Here is a 19312-nt window from a genome sequence, read left to right as displayed (position 1 = left end):
GCCCAGGGGGTGGGCATGCAAAGGTCTATGGTGCAGGACTGGGTTGGGTGAGGGGCCCAACTTGAAAAAGTTCCATGTCCATAATTCCTGAAGGCAGGCCTGCATTGGTGCTCTGACTACAGTAAACCCCAGTGTAACCCCTGGACACGCCCCTGCTAGTAGGGACCCCCTAACGGACGCCCTAAGGTCCCTGGACCACGATTTGGGAATCCCTTTTACAGCACGTCCTCCCTTTGCACCTCTTCAGTAGTGACTTCAGCCTCGCTTGGAGGGGGAGGAGCAGGCTGGGAGGCGCTGCTCTGCTCCCATGTTGATGTTTGTTGTTTGCGAGGGTGGCAGCACTGTGTGGAGAAGGACAATGTGAACGGAGGTTTTTCGACTGGCCTTCCTCCACGCTTCTTGGGGAATGCTGCAACTTTTTGTCCGAAAATGCGGCTGAATGGTGAAGATTTCTGGTGATTATTCGCCGTGTTGCTGTGAGACACTTGGACATATGGCTATAAGGTGCTTGGTTGACGTTGTGCGCAAAGACTCGTAGTGTCTCTTTGAGCGACCGCCGCCAGTCAGGATGCTGAAGCTCGTCTAGGAACACCCCGTCGTGCGGTCTTTCTCTGGATTCCCCTTTTTTAACGAAGTTCTTCATCGGCGACGAGGTGCCAATTTTAAACTCGTTTTTTTTTTACCCGTAAACTTCTAAAAATGGTGTTCTTTGCTTTGTCCTCGGCTCGTCACAAACCTGGATAACGAAAGGAGTAGCTACGTGACAACACCCCAGCACGACGACCAGCACTTTCCTTCGGTAAGGCAGCGCTTCATATGTCGCTTCAGCAGGCAGAGCAGAAAAACATAGCCGGGGCTGTCTGTAATGTTATGTGGCTGACAGCCGAAGTGCACACCCAAAGCTTCATTTGAGCTCCTCTTGAGTGCGAAAGTTAGAATACAACAGTCAAGTCAAAGCGTGTAGTTATGTGAGTGGCCAGCGAGCTAGCCTTTAATTGCAAAGTTGGCCAATGTGCTAACATTAACTTACCAGTTGGGTTATTTCATCAACTTGCTAGCCGTGTTAGCCTTAGCCGCATTTTAGATTGAGTTGCTATAAAATGCTAACCAGGTTGCTTGCTAACAAAGGCGCTATTAACGTTAAGATAAGGTTAAAGGTATGTGGTTGTTGCCAGTGAAGTTATTTGCCAAGTTTAGCTAACGACAGATTAGCTAAACTTGCTGTACTGACTTTGTGTGGCTTTACCGAATTCACTGGAGGCTAGATGTCTCTTCTAAAAGCTAGCTACATAACGTTATATGTAGTGTAGGTGGTAGCTAGATATTATTAATATAAGGAAGTGTGCCTTGTACCTTTTTAACAAACGTTCTTTCCACCCACATTCACCCAGGCATTTGTCTGAAAAGTTGTGATCCTAGTCTGTAAACTCAACTGGTTTATTCTCTCCACAGAGGCATATCTGCCCCGGGATTTATTAAACTGTGGAGATTTGAATCAGCAATTGATGCATCTCGGGGTATCTGAGTCCATGAGAGAGTGTGAGTACAGCCAAATAAGCACTCGCAGCTCCACACCAATGGAGACCCCTTACAAGAAAAGGACCCCAAAGATGAGGAAGTGGGAGTCCTTTCCAGGTCGGAATAAATTTTACTGCAATGGGAGAATTATGATGGCCAAGCAGACAGGGGTTTTCTACCTCACCCTTGTCCTCATTCTCGTGACTTGTGGACTTTTCTTCACCTTTGAGTAAGTATGTTCAGTCTTTTTGTGCTTTAATCTGCTATTTACATGTCCACATTGACATTGTGGATTAGGGATTTTATTTCATGGGCTCAGCTGTCAGAGAAAAAGTTTAGATGTAGGTCAGTTATGTCACTGGCATCACTCTGGAGTGGGTGTATTTCCTATGATCTCCTCAAGGCTCAGGAGATGTCAGAACAAACTGGTTGCGGATTAGGCAGACTTCTCTTTTTTAAGAAGTAAAATATAAAATAATAAAATTGAAAGTATCTTTTAATAAAAGCAGTGTTTTTGCCAGGGACTGCTGCTAATGTAAACTACTCTGTGGTGTGGATTTCCTCTTTTAATTTGCTTATGGTTTATACTTGCCCTTGCATGATGTATGCCTCTTTAAAAAATGGGCAGGCAGCCTTCTGTTCCATATTTACCATTGTTTTTGCACGCTAGCCTTGCAGTTAGAGAGTACCCTCCAACTCGAGGGCTTGTCTTTAAACCGCCGTTGGCAAACATTAATTTAACCGATGTCCTTGAGCAAGCTGTGGAATCCTGACCAGTTGTAGGGTTGCTGTTCTGTAGCTCATCCAGATGACCAGGAATGGGATTTTATGTATATTGTGTAGTAATTTCACCTTTTATAGTGACAACATGGTAACTTAGTAGAGGTTTACCTTACACTTTTTGTTTCTCATCGGTTTCAAATCAGTCACCCGTGACTTATAGAGTAGACTTCATTGTGTCAGTCCGCCTATGTGTGCCACTTGTACTCCCTTAATCACAGCCCCTTTAGCCCCAAAGGAGCCCTCTGTCTTTCTCCCACTCGTAGAATAACCTGTAATCAACAGACACTGTGATTCTCCACACTGTCTCATCCAGCCCTTCATCTTCACCTCGTCCCGGATGTCCTAGATTGGCCCACTGGGACCAAAGTGCACGATACAGCATGTAGACTACAGACCTGAGCACTGGCGTTTGTACCACGAGAGAGAGTGCATTGTTTCTATCCTCATTAGGGTAATCACTCCTTCATCTATCATTTTAAAAGCCCAATCTATACTAGATAAGAATCCTGCTCCATCATGAGATTTGTTGCTCAATCGGACAGTCTTTATCAGGCTAAAGTGCTTCAGAGCCAGAGAATGCTTAATAGGCACATATGTGCTGTGGTTTATTTGCTGCTGTTCAGTATCTGGACTGTAAAAATAGCCCATTCTTAATGATCTAGGAGTAAATCAAAAGACAGTGATTAGTTGATGAATGCATGTTAGTTAGTTGATATTACTTTATGATGTTTGTGTGTAAAACATTGTGTCCTCATATTATTTAGAACATTTTGAAAGGACTTACTATAATATCCTTTTATTTTCTAGAGCTATATTAGATATTGCTAACACAATTTAATTGATTAATTAATCAATTCATTGACAGAAAAATAATCACAATAATTTTGACAATCAACTAATTGTTACTTATTTATTAAACAAAAACAAGAAACAGTCTTCGGTTTTAGCTTCTCCGATGTGAGGATTAGCTGCTGTTCTCTGTATTTCCTTGTAATTGGAATATCTTTTGGACTGTTGGTCTGACAAAACAAGACATTTAAAGATGTCACATGGGGATCTTGTATACATGTCCTATTCCAAACCATTGTCAGTTTTCTTTTTTGTATGCCCTGTGTGTGAAGTCCTTCACAGACGCAATGCTACACGTCTATCAGCAGTGACCTCTGGACCACTTCATCTTTCAATACATTGTCACCTCAGCAGAGATACAGACATAACCCATGACCAAAGGGCAGACTGCTAGAAAGAGGGCATTGCAGGCCAGAACTTCCAACCCTTTTTACTATGAAACAGTGGATAAAAATATTTAAATGGGAGGGAAACGTACTGCAGTGTCCATTATGGATATTCCGCAGCACCCACATGGAGGATGCCAGATGCTTCCTGATGATACCTCTCCCCCCTCAGATAGCTTAATTTCCTACACTGTGACCAGTCATTGAAACTGGGCCCAGTTTACTGTCCTCTGTTTGTTGTGACTACAGGGGACATTTTCAGGAACACCATGCAACCACAAAGCCACTTTTCAGCTTAGCACTGTCCTCCCTGTTCAACTGTAGCTGCCCCCAGGCTGACCGAGTCCTACTGGCTTTCCTCTCTCTCACTGTCTCCCCCCATTTTACTACCATCAGCTGAAAGGAGACATTTATCGGACAGGGCGATAGTCAGCAGACCTGCACATTGGCTTCTGTTGTCATTAACTGTAATGCTTTTCGATTAGATGTGGTTTTCTAAATCCACTCACCAGTTGCCAGCATAGTGGCGGACAGCTCCTCATTCAGTTTTGTAAGGGCCTCTTCTGCCTTTTGAATTGCCTCTGTATCTTATTATGTTATTTCAAATTAGGCTGTGTTATGGTGACACCTGGTCTGTATCTGTTTAAAGATGAAGTTCTGGTTTGTCCAGAAGGAGTCAACAGATGGCGAGTGTTTAAGGATGGAGCCATGCACAGAACATTTACCAGAGATTTTTCTACATCTCCATATTTCCTTTTGCTTGTTTTTTTTTGTCTGTCTGAGGGGTGCTCGGCCATGCACAATAAACTCTTGTTAGCGACCGGCAGACTTTGGTCTGTTTATTATTCTGATGCTGGCTCCCCCCAGACGTCCATGTGTGCTGCTGTTGCACATGTTGCCTTCTCTCCCTTTATATCTTGTAAAAGTTCACTCAGGCAGATATTTGAAGTGGTGTTCTGTTATGCTGTTTTGCTTGCTGTGAAAATGGATCTTAAGAACCACAGTTTTGGGCAGAGAGAAGGCTTAACACTTTGGATTTAGTTGTATTTGAGGTGGACAAAAACATAAGATGTAATGCACTAGTCATCAGTATTGGGCTGTGACAGTGGTGAAGCAGTGAATAGTGGCTACATGTGTGTTGATTATTGAAGGACCTTTGTGAGAAAATGTGAGGATTTGCTTATTTTCTTTGTCACATATGATTAATGAAATTTAACATCCTATCTAATTTTCATACATTTGCTGCCCGCAGCTCTTTCACTGGTAAAAGTGGAATCCTAATCTTATTTCTTGCAAAACTGAACTGCAACATTTTGATACTTAAAGGTCCAGTGTGTAGGAGTTTCTCCCATCTAGCGTTGAGATCATATATCGCAATCAACTCTCTCGCGCCACGCAGTTCAAAGTACGTATTACAGCTACGGTAGCCTTCACGCTTCAAAAAGCCGGTCTCTTGCTCTTTTCAATATCCTTTTTTTTTTTTCTGGGCGAAGAAGAAGACTCCTGTTCCTGAAATTTGGATTTTGAATACGTGTGGTCCTCCATGTTTCCTTCTTCAAACTTGCCGGGGCCGGGAAGCGACGATACCCATTAGCAGCATTAGCAGCACCTGTGAGTTTATCATGTGACAGCGAAAACGCGAAAGGCAGAGCAGTATGTCTTGTATGTCTCTTACCGGCTAACGTATTTCAAGATGGCGTATGAATATGGAGCGTCTACCCCAGTTCATGTGAATGCAAATGTAACATTTCAAGCCAAAAGGAATATTTGGAATTGATGGTGGTGGTCACTATTCATGAAAAAGGACAAGTTTGTGAACTGGAAACACAGATTTTGATAATGAACAACTAAACACGTTACACACTGGATCTTTTTAAAGTGATGACATTGCACATACAGTACATTTCACTCGTAACTGAGTAGAAATGCTCATATTCTCCAATTAAAAACCACTGAAACCGGAGTCTCTTGTGAGGAGGAGATCAGGGCAGCACATTGACTTAATATAGGCATACTGTATGTAGGCTACAGCCCGTTCCAGTGATAGAAGAATGGATTTGGCTTTGATTTAAGTGTCCTGCATGTTTAGTCACATCTAATTTATGTCCTTCAGTAAATCTGCCTGGGGGTGTGGGCTGCCTGACAGGCTTAATTCAGAGGAAAATTATTTGTGTGCACAGAGTACAACAAGAATGTTCAGTCACATTTACCTACCAAAATAAAACTTTCTACTCTAAAACAATTGGACATAATGTTTACTCTACGCGTCAATTTTTTTAAACAATCACCTTTTTTTTTCCTGCTTGCCGGTAGTTTTTAAATACTACTGCAGTTTATTGAAAAATAACAAAAAGGACGGCAGTTGCATCAAAAGTTTTGAAAAGCCTCTGAAGTCATCCATTTTTGGCCAGAATAATTACAGCGATACTGATTTGTGGGAAGTTGTCTCAGCTGCTTTTTGGCTGTTGGAGCTAGATTGATTTGCAGAAAACCTGGTTTAAAATTGTGACCGACTTTGGCAGGTGGTTTGCTACAATGATTCTGTCATAAGTGCCATCAGATGGTTTTTGCTTATAAAGAAGACGGATGGGTTCTTACTTGCAAACTTGCATTAACTTAACACGGAAATGTCTTAAGAAAGCTTGATGTATAATCCAGTTGAAACAGTGTATCAGGTGTTTTGATTATTATGTAGTTTTACAAGTCAAGCCCCTTTCATGATGGGATGTATTGGGTAGTTAGGTTCATGCTCTCTGGTCACATCCATTTTGCACCTGCCTAATCCCAATCTGCATTTGTACTAGTCATGATTTTGGATTGTCAGGATAGAGAGAGAGGTTGCCTGAATGTGTGCCCCCTTCATAAACCTCTTTAAGTATGCGATTAGGATCGACTAAAAGCTCAGCAGTTTTTTTTAAGTATGATTAAACTTTGCTGTGAAAAGGGAGACAAGGTAAAGGATGGGTATGAAGAAAGCATTATGGCTACTGAGATTTTTTTTCACTATGGTCGTTTATAGACAGTACATTAACAAAGACTAAGGGTCTTAATTTTGCCCGCTCTTTTTAATCCACATAGTATTATTTGCCTTCTCACCTCTATATACAACAGTATTTGTGCTGGTTTAACAACTGTCATGTAGATCATCCCACAAGATGCGGTCTAGTCTTGTGATAAATTATGTTCAAGTACTTTTTAGAGTGTCCCTTTGCATTAGCAGGTAATCCTGGTAACAGTCCTCAGATGCTTTTGGAGGTTGTTGAAAAGAAACTGCTCAGATATTGTAATCAAACAACCCTACTTTAAGCTGACATAGGCTCATCGTGGGTATAATAAAGTGGCCTCTTAAGAACACTAAATGTACAAATAGGCAGAGTTCAAGTTCCTTAGAAATGGTCTTTGGTAATCTCTTGTGAATAAAAAGAAATCCCTAATACCTCATTAAAGATATATGGTTAAGGCATCTGCAAGATAAATTCTAAATTTGTAGTGCGATTCCTCTCCCTGACTAGCTCCGAGCCTTCTACTCAGCACCCTCTGTTTGTCACACAGCTTTCCTGTGCTAACACATCCACTCTCTGTGCCAGGAGTAATTGAGAGCATGGCACGTGTTGGAAGGTTATGCTAATGGTTTGGTGATTTCTTAAACGCACACACGACCACTGCAGTCCTCTGTGGCACCTGTCCGAAAGGTGGCTGGAAATCATGATTCCATGAAGTAGTCTGGGCAAAAGTAAAACCATTTGCAAAAGCATGTCATGTTCAGTTGTTTCATTGACAAATGACTTGGCCTACAGCTAAAAGGAGGTCCATGCTCTGCCCTTGCTTGCCATCAAAATGTAATAAAAGACAAAGCTGACAAAGCTTGTCAATGTAGCCCAGATGAGTAATGAGACTTTAGAGTGAGACGCCACAAAGCCAAGTGCTTCAAATGCATTTTTAACACAACGTTAAGCACATGTTAAACGCGTTCAAACATTTGTGCTGCATCACTGTTGAGTAATATCTCTTGGTAAACTATATCTCTTCTCAAGCAAGTACTGAGGAGAATTGCAGGCCCAGATGCTGTGTATGTTGGAGAATGGATGATCTACTGTTTGACAGACCTTTTTCTGCAGATCACAGGGTATTGATCACCTTCAAAGCTGTGTGGCTGACGAAGAAAGTAAACGAGGGTGCAGTTTATCTCAGGTGACACTGAAAGGACAGCCATTGAACAGTGCTGTGAGCTTCACATAGTTGCATCAAGCGGAGATGAAAGTCCCCCAAGCTTAACTCCCAGCTGAGTTTTAAAAAACTGACTGGCATCATAAGAGGATTTAGTGGGAAATGTGATAACGGTAATCTGGATTGGATTGTTGTTGAGATTAGTGCGCCCTTTGGAAGGCAAATGAGTAGGAAAACCTCGGGAGACCCTATTGAGGTAGAAAGATTATCTTTGGTATTCTGTTGAAATAATGAATATGTCCCACACAGAGGATATTTGCTGAAAATAACTAGAATACCAGAATTTGGCAGGGTGACAGTACTAGCAGCTTTTATGTTCAGTTCAATTTATATTCTTTATTCTGATTGGCATGATGATGTTTGGTAAGCATAGAAGAACAGATAGAAAGTTGTGTCATGAAACATATTTCCCTTGGGACAATATTGTGTGCTTAGAATTTAAATATTTTTGTTGGAATCAAATCGTGTTTTTACAGGACTCAGTTCCTTCCTGTGCTTGTTTAGTGAGAAGCCTAAATAAGCAAGAGACCCGAACATAGAGACCAATTTGAGTGGGCACTCGTACAGATTGGTTCTATACGATTATTCCCATGCTAAACAGAGAGGTGTCACAATTTTGATTCTGAATCGAAAATCAATCGAAATGAGCATTGTAAATAACAGTTGTCAGGGCATTAAACTAATGATCTGTTGATCTCTACACGTGTATAAACACTCAATAGTCTAACAATGGCATAGCCGTCGATGCTGTTCAAGTTTAAGTTGGCTTTGGCTGAGAGATCTAGCAACTTGAGTCTATAGTTGAGTCTTTGTGGTCCTCAACCTTTTGGGTTTACTAAAATAGCAAAGTTTTAAGTGTTTTGTTTGTCTGGAGAATGTAAAGCTCATGTTTTTTTTATTAGATTGTGCATGGATTAACTTTTTTTCAGTTTAAGTTGGGTTACCTTTTTCTTACTTAATGAAAAGTCTATTATTTACATTTTTGCATTGGAATCTATGAGAATCGTGAAACTTGAAAACACAATTTTGGCTCATTATGCCTAAGGAAGAATACATGGAATTAAAAATGTAAATTGGGATCTCTGTCGATTGCCCTGCAGAAGAAAATTCAAAGTAGCTGTCCAAACCAATAAAGTCTAGGTGAGAACATGGGGAATGTGTCAGTCTTGGTCCCTCAAATACTTTAATTTGGCCATGGGATTCAAAACCAGTAGTGTATTACATAATCTGATCTGCTAACTTTTCTCTGAAACAGGCTCAACTGTGCCAAGTGCTGCTGGCAGTGACACAGTGACATCCCTCCAGTGAAATGAAAGACTGAAGCAATGAGCATTCCTTATTTAAATACAAAGCAAACATTAGGTTTTGCTTATGTCAACATAATGTGTTCTGCTGCTGCCATCATCAAATCATCCTCTGATTAAAGTCCATTAGTCATTCTGCATTGTGCTACTCTTTGCTCTTCAGTGACATGCATTAATATATCTTGCAGATGCCTTAACCATATATCATTATGGTGTTTGCCCCAGGAATTAGCTATCATAGTTTTATTGCACTTCCTTCAGCAGTCAATAATTCACACATACCTTGATAGTCATGCTACACTTTTATAAAGGGGTACCTTTTGGTGAGCAATTATCAGTACAAGCTATCAAAGAGCAGTAGTCTCAGAACTTGGTTTTACAGTCAATGTTCATACTAGAGGTGTGAATCTTCACTGATCTTTCGATTACAATTATCATGTCTTCGATTCGATATCTCGATGCATCACGATGCGTCAAAACATTTTTCTATTAAAGCCATATAGGATATTTGACTTGACAAGCTTGCATTGTCAAGGGCAATGCCCAAGCTGCAATAAGTAACTTTAGACTGGAATGATGAGGTGTTTGGGTTCGTTTCTTTAAGGTAGCTACCACAAAGGTTTACCTATCTGGGGTTAGTCATATACCACCCTACTGACCCCAGACAACTCTTTAACAAAAAAGGTATTGTGTACTGAACGATAACTTAAATGTACAAATAATATTTAGCCGTTAGATTGAATAGCAAAAAAAAAAGAACACAAATCACACCCTTCAAATATGCTAACTGCAATATTTCTTTAAATTATATTATACACAACTACCCCTTTACCCATTTCTCTATCAGTTTCCACTTAAAACACTCCAGCTACACAAAATTATTCCTCCTTACAGCAGTTTCAATGTAAAACGTACTCTAACCCTATTAAACCACTGTTCACACACACACACACACACACACACACACACACACACACACACACACCCCCCAAGAGGAAGAAAAAAAAAAGTTGCAGGCCTGATGGTAGCTTGTGTGCGATGCGTCCGACAGAACGTTATCTTCAGTGAAGCAAACGCACAGAAATCCAACTTACAGTTAGTTGTTAGTCCAATAAACACGATAACGAAAACCAGTCACCAGCTACAGCAAAGTCCTCTTCAGCAGGGAAACACGCTGTCGTCCTCTCCGGTCCAAAATCAGCGTCCTCCCACTCAGCAACTAGCTCCAACTTTAGCCAGGCACACTAGCACAGCGTTTGTTCTAAACCACTGCTGTTAGACAAGAAAAGTGCCGTAGTGTACACCTCTTCAGCTTCGTTACTCCACTTAGATCTTCTCCAAGTTAACTATTCTAGTGTCTCTCAATGTTTCTCAGTGTTTTCTTTCCTCTTCTCGATTTGCAGTTCTCTCCACCTCGTGTCTCCACTCAGCCGTTTTGTGTGTGTGTGTGTGTGTGTGTGTGTGAGAAACGGGTTAGGCTATTGAGAATGTTATTTTTCATTTGTTTATGCTGCGGCTGGAAAATTAACGAGCGAGGTCATTGCGTTATAATCGATTATGGTCGGCCACTGCATCAATGCAGCATCGTCCGTGTCCGCATCCCGGGGGGGGGGGGTGTTTGTCCTGGTGATTGAAAACTAAGAAATGTATGACTGTGCCAAAGCCTATAGAACCTATAAAGACATCCCCCACCTATCCCTCAACTCTGTGGTCAGCACCCAGTGACAATGTAAGTCTTGGCACGATTTTTTAGCTTAGAATTGATATCACGATTCTCTGCTACGATTTTTTTCTAATGTAATGTTTATTGCACACATGAACCATGACAAAACAAAACAAATTGGCAGTACCAAACAGATTTCTTATGGCACCTATAGCACATTGCGCATCACCACAAGCCTGTAAACATAGAGGCTTCAATGAATAAAGAAAATAAAAGTACACACTGGCCATTTAAGTACAGTAGGCTACCAAAAATAGTGACATATAACACATTGAACTAAATATGGCCCTGATACAGGCTCTATCTGAACTCCTTGAACATGTCTTTACATAATTAAAACATGTTAATGTCAATGTCAAATGCTTTCAATAAATTAACTGAAGGAGGAAAAAAAATCAGTCATTTAAAAATCAAATCACGAACAGGGGTGAATCGAGATCGCGATTTTATAACGATTTATCGTGCAGGCCTACTTGGCACCATTTCTGAATGAAATCCAACAATAATTCAGTCTCCATCCTCATCAACCAAATAGTTTGTTGAGACATTTAAAAGGACTGTAATGAATGTCATCATGCTGTCTGTGTCTTGTCTCTGTCTTTTGTTTCTTTTTTTTCTTCCTTGGAGGCTTCAGCTCACTCATGTGGCTGTTTCCAGGGTAACCACATTTCCTTTCGGAATTTACCATGTCTGACATTGGATACTGTCCGTCTCCATGGCAACAAAGCCCCTAAAGTCCCGGTTCAATGTAAGATTTGAGTATCAAACTAAAAGGAAAATGAAGATGTAACTATGGAAATGTCCAGTTCCTTGTTGATATTTGCTCTTCTCCTTTTAAAGGAAAATATGTTTGCTGAAATTGCTCGTTTCCTTCACTGCTCATGTTTAGTGACTGATGATAAAAATGTATTCCCGGGACATCGTCTACGGGGGGATCTCTAACCTGGCAAGATGTTGCCTACCTGCAGCTCATCCACGTATCTGTATTGATCCATGACTATAGAAGAGGCAGGCTTGATGTTGCATCTATCCTCCCTCTCTAATGGCTTCAGTGTTTAATCTCGGTCCCTTTCTACCAACCTGTCACTTTTTATCACACATGACTGCCTTTTCATTATGTTCCTGATGTCCGACACATTGAGACACAGCTGCTGAGGATGGAGGCAGCGGTTTGTGCTCCTCCCTCAGCAATCTCTATCATCACTTGCCAGATGACAAGTTTTGAAAGATGTTTTCATGAAAGAGAGCGCAAATCTCTAGCTTTCCCTGCAGAAAGTGAGAACATGCAGGTCATTCACACGATTCTGTGAATTTGTAGCTCTAAATGACATTTGCATATATTTGGCATATCAGTGGGGGCCTTGACTTTCTCATTGCTTACTTCAAAACTATTCAAATCTTGGCTTCGGGTTAATTGTTATAGATGTAGCACGCTCGCTCAAGTTCTGCCAAGCCTTTTACAACTGCAGTGATTTTCCCATTAGCCTCTCTAATTGGTGGATTCATTAATGTGATGTGTGACCAATCAGACAAAATAGAGGACAGATTGAATGGGTAGATGAATAGATGTCGGGTAATGACATCAGACTTTGAAATGTTCTGCTTTTCTGGGGCAGATGCAGACAGACTGCGCCAAGCTGAGGTCTGTACCCTTATAAAAGCTCCGCCAAGGTTTCCCTAATTTTATTTTTGTTATTTATTATTGAAAATGTTTCATGAATTTGTAAAAGGAATCTGGTTACTCTGCTGTCAGCTCTTTATAATTTATTTAAATAAATACAACAATAGGAAAAGAAATAATTTGTTGTGCTGACATAGGAAAACAAATGCTTGTGCTATAGATGTGAGTTTTTTCTGACATTTTCATGGTGTAGATACAGAGAGGACTGTTCAGATAGTTTGGCCAGGATGAACTTCTCACACATAAAAAACCATCACTATCAAACACCAATAAAAGAGGGGGGGGGGTTTCTACAGGCTTTAATGTGGATATTTATGTTTAAGTAATAGCCAAGGTGGGTTGTGTTTGCTATGTTATGATGATTATTCATTTTTCATGCACTTAACCCTCCAGACAGGAAACGGATTTCTTTCCCTGCATGACGGAGTAGTCATCTCTTTGCAGCAATTCTTAAGGAATTGTCCTCTCAGCACTGCCTAAATGGTCAGAAATCTTCTGGCATTCTCTTGTAATTTGTTTTCTTTCTGGCAGTTGAAGCAAACTGACCTTTCTGAAAACATACGTTTTGTTTCTTCATTTTGGCAGTAGAGCAAGAAGATATAATTTGCTCAGTTGTCTTTACCAGCTCTTTGCAAGGTAAATCTCAGTTGTGACCGTTGCTTATTGCTTATTATTGATCATTGAACAGTGTTGAACACGTTTGTTAAAGGACCCTAAGGCCTATTTTCTTCTTCTTTGTATAACCTAGCCTACATTACCGAAACATTACTGTTGCAATAGTGATATGCAAACGTAATATTATGAGATGATACACTTACTTGGTTGTATAATCATGTCTGCTGTGTGTAATGCAGTTTGGTATGCATTTGGAAACGCATAGCACCCCAAGGGATACGTTCAATACAATGTTAGCTGCCAAAGTATTTTAATAGGCAGCAACAGAGCTTCTTTCTATCTAAACAATGGCAGCAATATTTGGAAGATTATAAGCAGAAACATGGTCTGTAGCACTGCCTCAGCCAGAGATGGGAATATGCCCCTTATTAGATTACAATCACAGGACACGGTGCTGGATGATGTCTCCACCCAGCCCAGTTCAGAAGACTGAAGCTGGGGAAGAATCACAAATGGAATGGAAAATGGATGCCCTGTTAGCAATCATCTAACATAAGTTGTGTATATGGAACATTGACACAGTCAGGTGTCCAGTACAATGACCTTGGGACCCTCCAGGCGAGTTTTTAACTGGAGAAATGTTTGTGCTGCACAGTGTTGTCCTGCCTGCAGCCCCCTGCTGATGTCCCAGACAACCTAGTGTTTTTTGCTTAGTTCAGTCTCACTCCAGATGTAGAGAAGCAGCGGGACTGGCCAGTGTCCACTCAGATGGGGTAATGGCATGCATTGAAGACAGTGTGTTAAACATCCTTCAAACAGCATTGTAAGTATTGTATGTGTCTGATTCAGATATAGTCTTTATTTAAGTAAAGAAATATAGTGAACTGGCTTACTCATCTTACAAAAGGGTATATATTTGAAGCACCTGAGAATATAGCATAACGCCAGCCACTTAGTTTATAAACAAGAAACTTGCACACTTTCAAAAGTGAACTAATACATTTGTAAGCCTTTGTGTTCTTTGCTTGTGTGTCAAGTGTTGGCTGACCTTTTCCCCTGCCTGAAGGACAGTCATCTCCAGCAGTTCAGGTGAAAGCAGGGAGTGTGTGCATATAATGCTAGAAGCCTAATTAGCTCAGATCAGTAAATCTAAGTAAATGCTCCAGGTCCATATTCACATCCTCCCAATTTGCTATAATTGATGGACTCCAACATGGCAAGCCTAAATATAGTTTGGCTTGCTTTATCAGAATAACTGCTGTTGACATAAATCCAAGGTGTTACCATCTGAAGGCTAATTAGATAGTGGGATAGTGATTAGGCCTGTCGTGATAGGCAATAAATCAATTAATCGCACGATAAAAAAAATTAGCTTGATCATTTTTCAGGCCGCGATAATTTCCATTTGCTTGCTTATTTGTTTTCCTTCTCTCTCTCTCTCTCTCTCTCTCTCTCTCTCTCTCTCTCTCTCTCTCTCTCTCTCTCTCTCTCTCTCTCTCTCTCTCCCAAAGAGACTGGATGACCACTCTCGGTTCCTTAGCGTAACGAGGAGTGAACCCTCTTGTCAGTTGCATGGTCTTTGTGTGGGGAGGCGGGACTCCTGGCGGAGAGAGAGAGAGTCACAGAGAAAACGCTAGTTGAGAGTTGGAGCAGGGTTTCCCGCAGCACTTGGCAGTTAAGTCGGCATCAAAAAAAAAAAGTATATGGCGTCCTGTTTTCTCCCTTTCATTCCAAAGCACACAGTTGACAACCTGCAGGTGGAGGCTATGGAGACAGGCTCGGACATACACTCCGCTGGGGACTTGTCAGTCTCGCAAGCGGTTTCAGGAAAGAAGGTGTGTGTGTGTGTGTGTGTGTGTGTGTGTGTGTGTGTGTGTGTGTGTGTGTGCGCACACGTACAAAGTAGCTGCACCTTCGCCAAAATGAAAACTGAAAAACAGAACTATTTTGGTACAAACATTTACTCGCCATGTGGCAGATAGCCACATAGATATAGATAAGTTATAGATAAGATCATTTATTAATTATATATTATTTAAATTTAATATTTAGTGTTTAATACATAATTGTTAAATGTAGTACAGAGTCGGTAGTTTATCGCACAAACACTCGGTGAATGCTGGAAACATTTGACAGCCACAACGAATTGCCTGGGAGAACATACACAATTCCACTGTACAACAGCGTGAAAGACAACATACTAAAGGAGATCAAAGATCTTGTATGTTGTGGATATTTAAAATGTCTTCCAGTTCCAGTGTTAAATATTCTTTAGAAATAAAAGTGTATTGATCTTTGAAAAGGTGTACCTGCATTATTATGCCATTATCATTATATTAGATGAAAATGGTCTTGGAACGACAATATTATCGTTTATCGCAATAATTTCTGGGACAATTTATCGTCCAGCTAATTTTTTTATCGTGACAGGCCTAATAGTGATATGATGTCCATCAGCAATCTATCATACATATTTCTTGGGGAAAAAACCTCATAATGCCTTAATACATTTAAAGTGCTCATATTATGCTTTTTAGCTTTTTCCCTTTCCTTTATTGTGTTATATATCTTTTTTGTGCATGTAATAGGTTTACAAAGTGAAAAAGCCCAAAGTCCACCCCAAAGGGACTTACCATCTCCAACAGAAAACACTGTTCACAAAACGGTCCAAACAGCTCTATTGTAGTCCAGCCTTTACTTCCGTGACGAACGTGTGTCACTTTGTAACACACGTTATAATGCTCGCCTAGCTGCTAGCGTGGCATGCCCTCATACTCTGCAACTGACAAGCTAGCAGTGCTTACCTAGGTACTGCGGAGGGTTGGGTACTGACATCTGGTGCTAATACGGCACCGGTGCCTTAACAACCGGTATCTACCGGACCGAACAGTAAAGCGTATTTCGGTGCCACTGAAATGCCAGCGCTGCCCTCTGATGCTCCGAAACGGACGTTAGAGGCAACCGAAACATCGCTCCATGTGACGCTAGTTAGCATAATACAGCAGGTAACGTTAGCCTACCGTTAGCTAGCAACTGGATTAAACCATGGATGTATTAAGAGAGCGGTTAAAATGCGGTGTGACTGTATTTCACTGTAGAGGATTCCAACACAGAGACGTAGTCTGCAGCTGCCGTTGTCGGAAAAACAACACAGACAGTGCGTCACTTGAAACTCGTCTCGCCAGCCTCGTGGTGCATTCAAAATTATTGTAAAATACCCTTTTTCCATCTAGTGGTTGTTTTTGTCATTTACCAGCAATTTACTGGAGAAATAAATTATTTTTATAAGTTATTGTTATTACATTTTTAATCATTTTAATTTTGACCATATAGACTTAGCAATAAACAAGCCGTTCTTATATGTCGCCGACTGTCGTTTTGTGCTCCTTTTTTTTCTTTTTTAAATATATACATATTTTTAAAAAATCTTTTCAAAAGTATCGGTTCAGGCATCGTTTTAAAAGTATTGTTTTAGCGCCGGTATTGGAAGAAACCCAAACGATACCCAACCCTAGTACTGCGCATGTGTGACTCCCAACAAAGATGAAACAGAAGTGAGATGCCTCACTCTGTAGCTAAAACAGAGAGCTCAACACACAGGGTGATAAAAGGAGCTGCAGCAATGCGCAGTATAACAAAAATATGGTGTTTTTTGAAAATTAAACCATGTAAACCTATTCTGATATCACCTCTAAATACAAATATGAACCTGAAAATTAGCATAATATGAGCACTTTAAAGAAGGGCTGTAAAGTGTGACATTTTTGTAAAAAAATTAACAAATAAAAGCTTCAGTGCAGCATTTCTGTAATATTAGTTATAAAATGGGGTTGAATAATTTTATGGTTGACAACCACAACGGTTGAACTCTGTTGCTTTATTATAGCTATCAGTGTCACTTTAAGAATCCTCAGCGTTCATGAGCTGTAGTCATCGTTTCTCTGCATTGATTTTTAAATGACAGTCAATCATGTAGTGCAGTCCAATGCACTTAGTGAATAGCGGTAATACCTATCCCACCAACCAGCTCTATCTTTTTTGTTCATCAATCAATGTTTTTCAGCCTCCTTGCAAAACAAATGGTGCTTCTCCTGAAAGAGTCAGTAATGCATTACATACAATAACTAATCACCTATACCTGCACTTAAAGGAGCCACTTTGGGGATGGTCCAATATAAAGTACTCATATGTTTCTAAACATTTGCCCTAAAGTCACTTGACAAAAGTATTTTATACATATTTTCAGCACACAAAAACGGGTCAAAACTTAAGGGGTGTTTGCATATGGCACTTTATTTCAATAGATGAGTTGATGAACAAGAGCCTTGGCTCAACTCACAGTGTTATTTTGCATTTCTCAACAGCATCCCTGAAGACGTATGGTTACTGCATGTTCATTTAATTTACCTTGTGTGGAATGGCACCTCTTTGCTGACCCCAAACTAAATCCAATAGACCAGAGACTAACAAATGAAATGGAATGCGGCAGCCTGTGCCCCACCTCTATGGGACTAAATGTGATTTACAGTAATAACCTCCTGCACCGTTGGACGTTTAATGGGATTATACTAAATTATCTCAATAGAACAGATTACAACACAGAGGACTGACCCTTCTGTATATCCACTTACTGTTCATTAAGCAACAAGTCACAGTTAACACTTCTTAAACATTACAGTACTGAGTACCATTCTGTGTTTTGTACAGGTTTGTTTTGTACACATTTATGCTAGAAAGAGCAGGGGCCTGTTTCACAAAACCAAGATAAGAGATTAAGCCGGGATTTATCAGTTATCCTGGATGATTTAAGCCTTGATTCGGTTTCACGAAAGTGGAGGCACATAAATCACCATGGAGATTTATTCTGTGCAGCTAGCCTGCTCCCGACCAGGCTAACATTCAGGATTTATTTAATCCTGGAGCCTTTTCTGATCACCCAGCAGTGGTTTTACCCTATTGTTATCAGCCTGGATTAAAATACAACAGGTGCATATTGCTGTTCATTTAAGTACTGTTATTATTTAAAGTTTTAAATTATAATTATTCATGTGACAGTCATTGTTACTGTTATATTGCTGTATGAAGACTGCTGTTCATATTGTTGTTAGAAGTTTGATGAATATATTATGGCAGTTGTTGAGATAATTAGAAAAGGCTGATACAATTTCAAATGTGTTTTAAATGAATTCTGTTACTAAGGGCAATACATACAATGCTGTCCATTTCTATAGTTGACCAATGCACCTCGAATTATTTTAGTTGATTAATTTTTTTTTTTAATTCTTTAACAATAAGGATGATGTTTGTTCCTCTTCCATGTGCATTGTATTTGGCATTCTTAGCACACAAAGTGTGTTGTCCAGTAAACTGGGACTATAATTTGGGAGGATTGTACAATTTGAAGAACATATCCTAATTGTACAATCCTCCCAAATTATAGTCTTAGTTCACTGGACCAGTAACTATCTAGTGATGTAGGCTACTGTACATTTATGTAACAACAGGGAGAGGACACCTCAATGGTTTTTGACCTTATAATTTGCTGGGGGGGAAATAACTGATGAATATACTCTGTTCCATTCATGTTTACAGTGTGCATGGAATGTATCATTTAATTATCTTTATAGTTAGATTTTAGAGTCCAATTTCTTCAGTGTCTTTATTTTCTATGTCCATATATACAAGGGTGCAAGGAATATAATATGTAGAGAAGGAAACTCGTCCTCTATAAAAAATAAAAAAAACACGAGAAAAAGCATGGCTGATAATAGCGGACCGACTGAATGATAGTCTAAAAATATACATTGATGAACTACTGCTCTTAACTGAAACCATTCAATGAGTCACTTGTCATTTGCAAAAACGAACAGTTGTACACTTTGCATTAAAAGCGAGCAGTGGAAGTTAATATGACTTAGGAAATGTATATTTTAGCCCATGAGAGAGAGGGAGGAACAGAGTGAAAGAGATATTTACGCATCATATTCTAGCGTTGTAGAAAATTGATCTTCATGGTACATTTTCTGAGTAACATTATCTTCTGCTTACTTTTAAGGCAAAGAGTACAACTGTTAATTTGTGCAAATGATTAGTAGCCTAATCCTTGAATGGTATGATTATGACGGTTTCAATTCAGAGCAGTGGTCAGTTAATGTATATTTTTAGGCTACTTACACATTCAGTCGGTCCGTGATCGTCTGCCACGCTTTCTCTCGCTGTTTCACTA

At 40.1% G+C, this 19312-nt stretch overlaps 1 protein-coding gene across 5 annotated transcripts in view; it reads left to right on the top strand.

Moving 5' to 3' along the window:
• Positions 1-215: 215 nt before the first annotated feature.
• The window catches only part of LOC116035725 (probable palmitoyltransferase ZDHHC14), a 52712-nt gene continuing 33615 nt past the window's right edge, over positions 216-19312 (top strand). For 3 of the 5 annotated variants that reach the window (XM_035994811.1, XM_031279017.2, XM_035994813.1), the window contains exons 1-2: positions 218-799; positions 1453-1747. In XM_035994811.1, coding sequence (XP_035850704.1) covers positions 1506-1747 — 242 coding nt within the window. In that variant the 5' untranslated portion in view covers positions 218-799; positions 1453-1505. Of the gene's footprint in view, positions 800-891; positions 1146-1452; positions 1748-19312 lie in introns of those variants that run through there. The other 2 variants (XM_035994812.1, XM_035994810.1) reach the window with 2 other exon arrangements.

This window comes from Sander lucioperca, chromosome 18, assembly GCF_008315115.2.
Source record: "Sander lucioperca isolate FBNREF2018 chromosome 18, SLUC_FBN_1.2, whole genome shotgun sequence".
NCBI classification, from domain to species: domain Eukaryota; kingdom Metazoa; phylum Chordata; class Actinopteri; order Perciformes; family Percidae; genus Sander; species Sander lucioperca.
The sequence above is the reverse complement of the archived record's forward strand: the minus strand, read 5'-3'. Positions and strand labels throughout refer to the sequence as shown.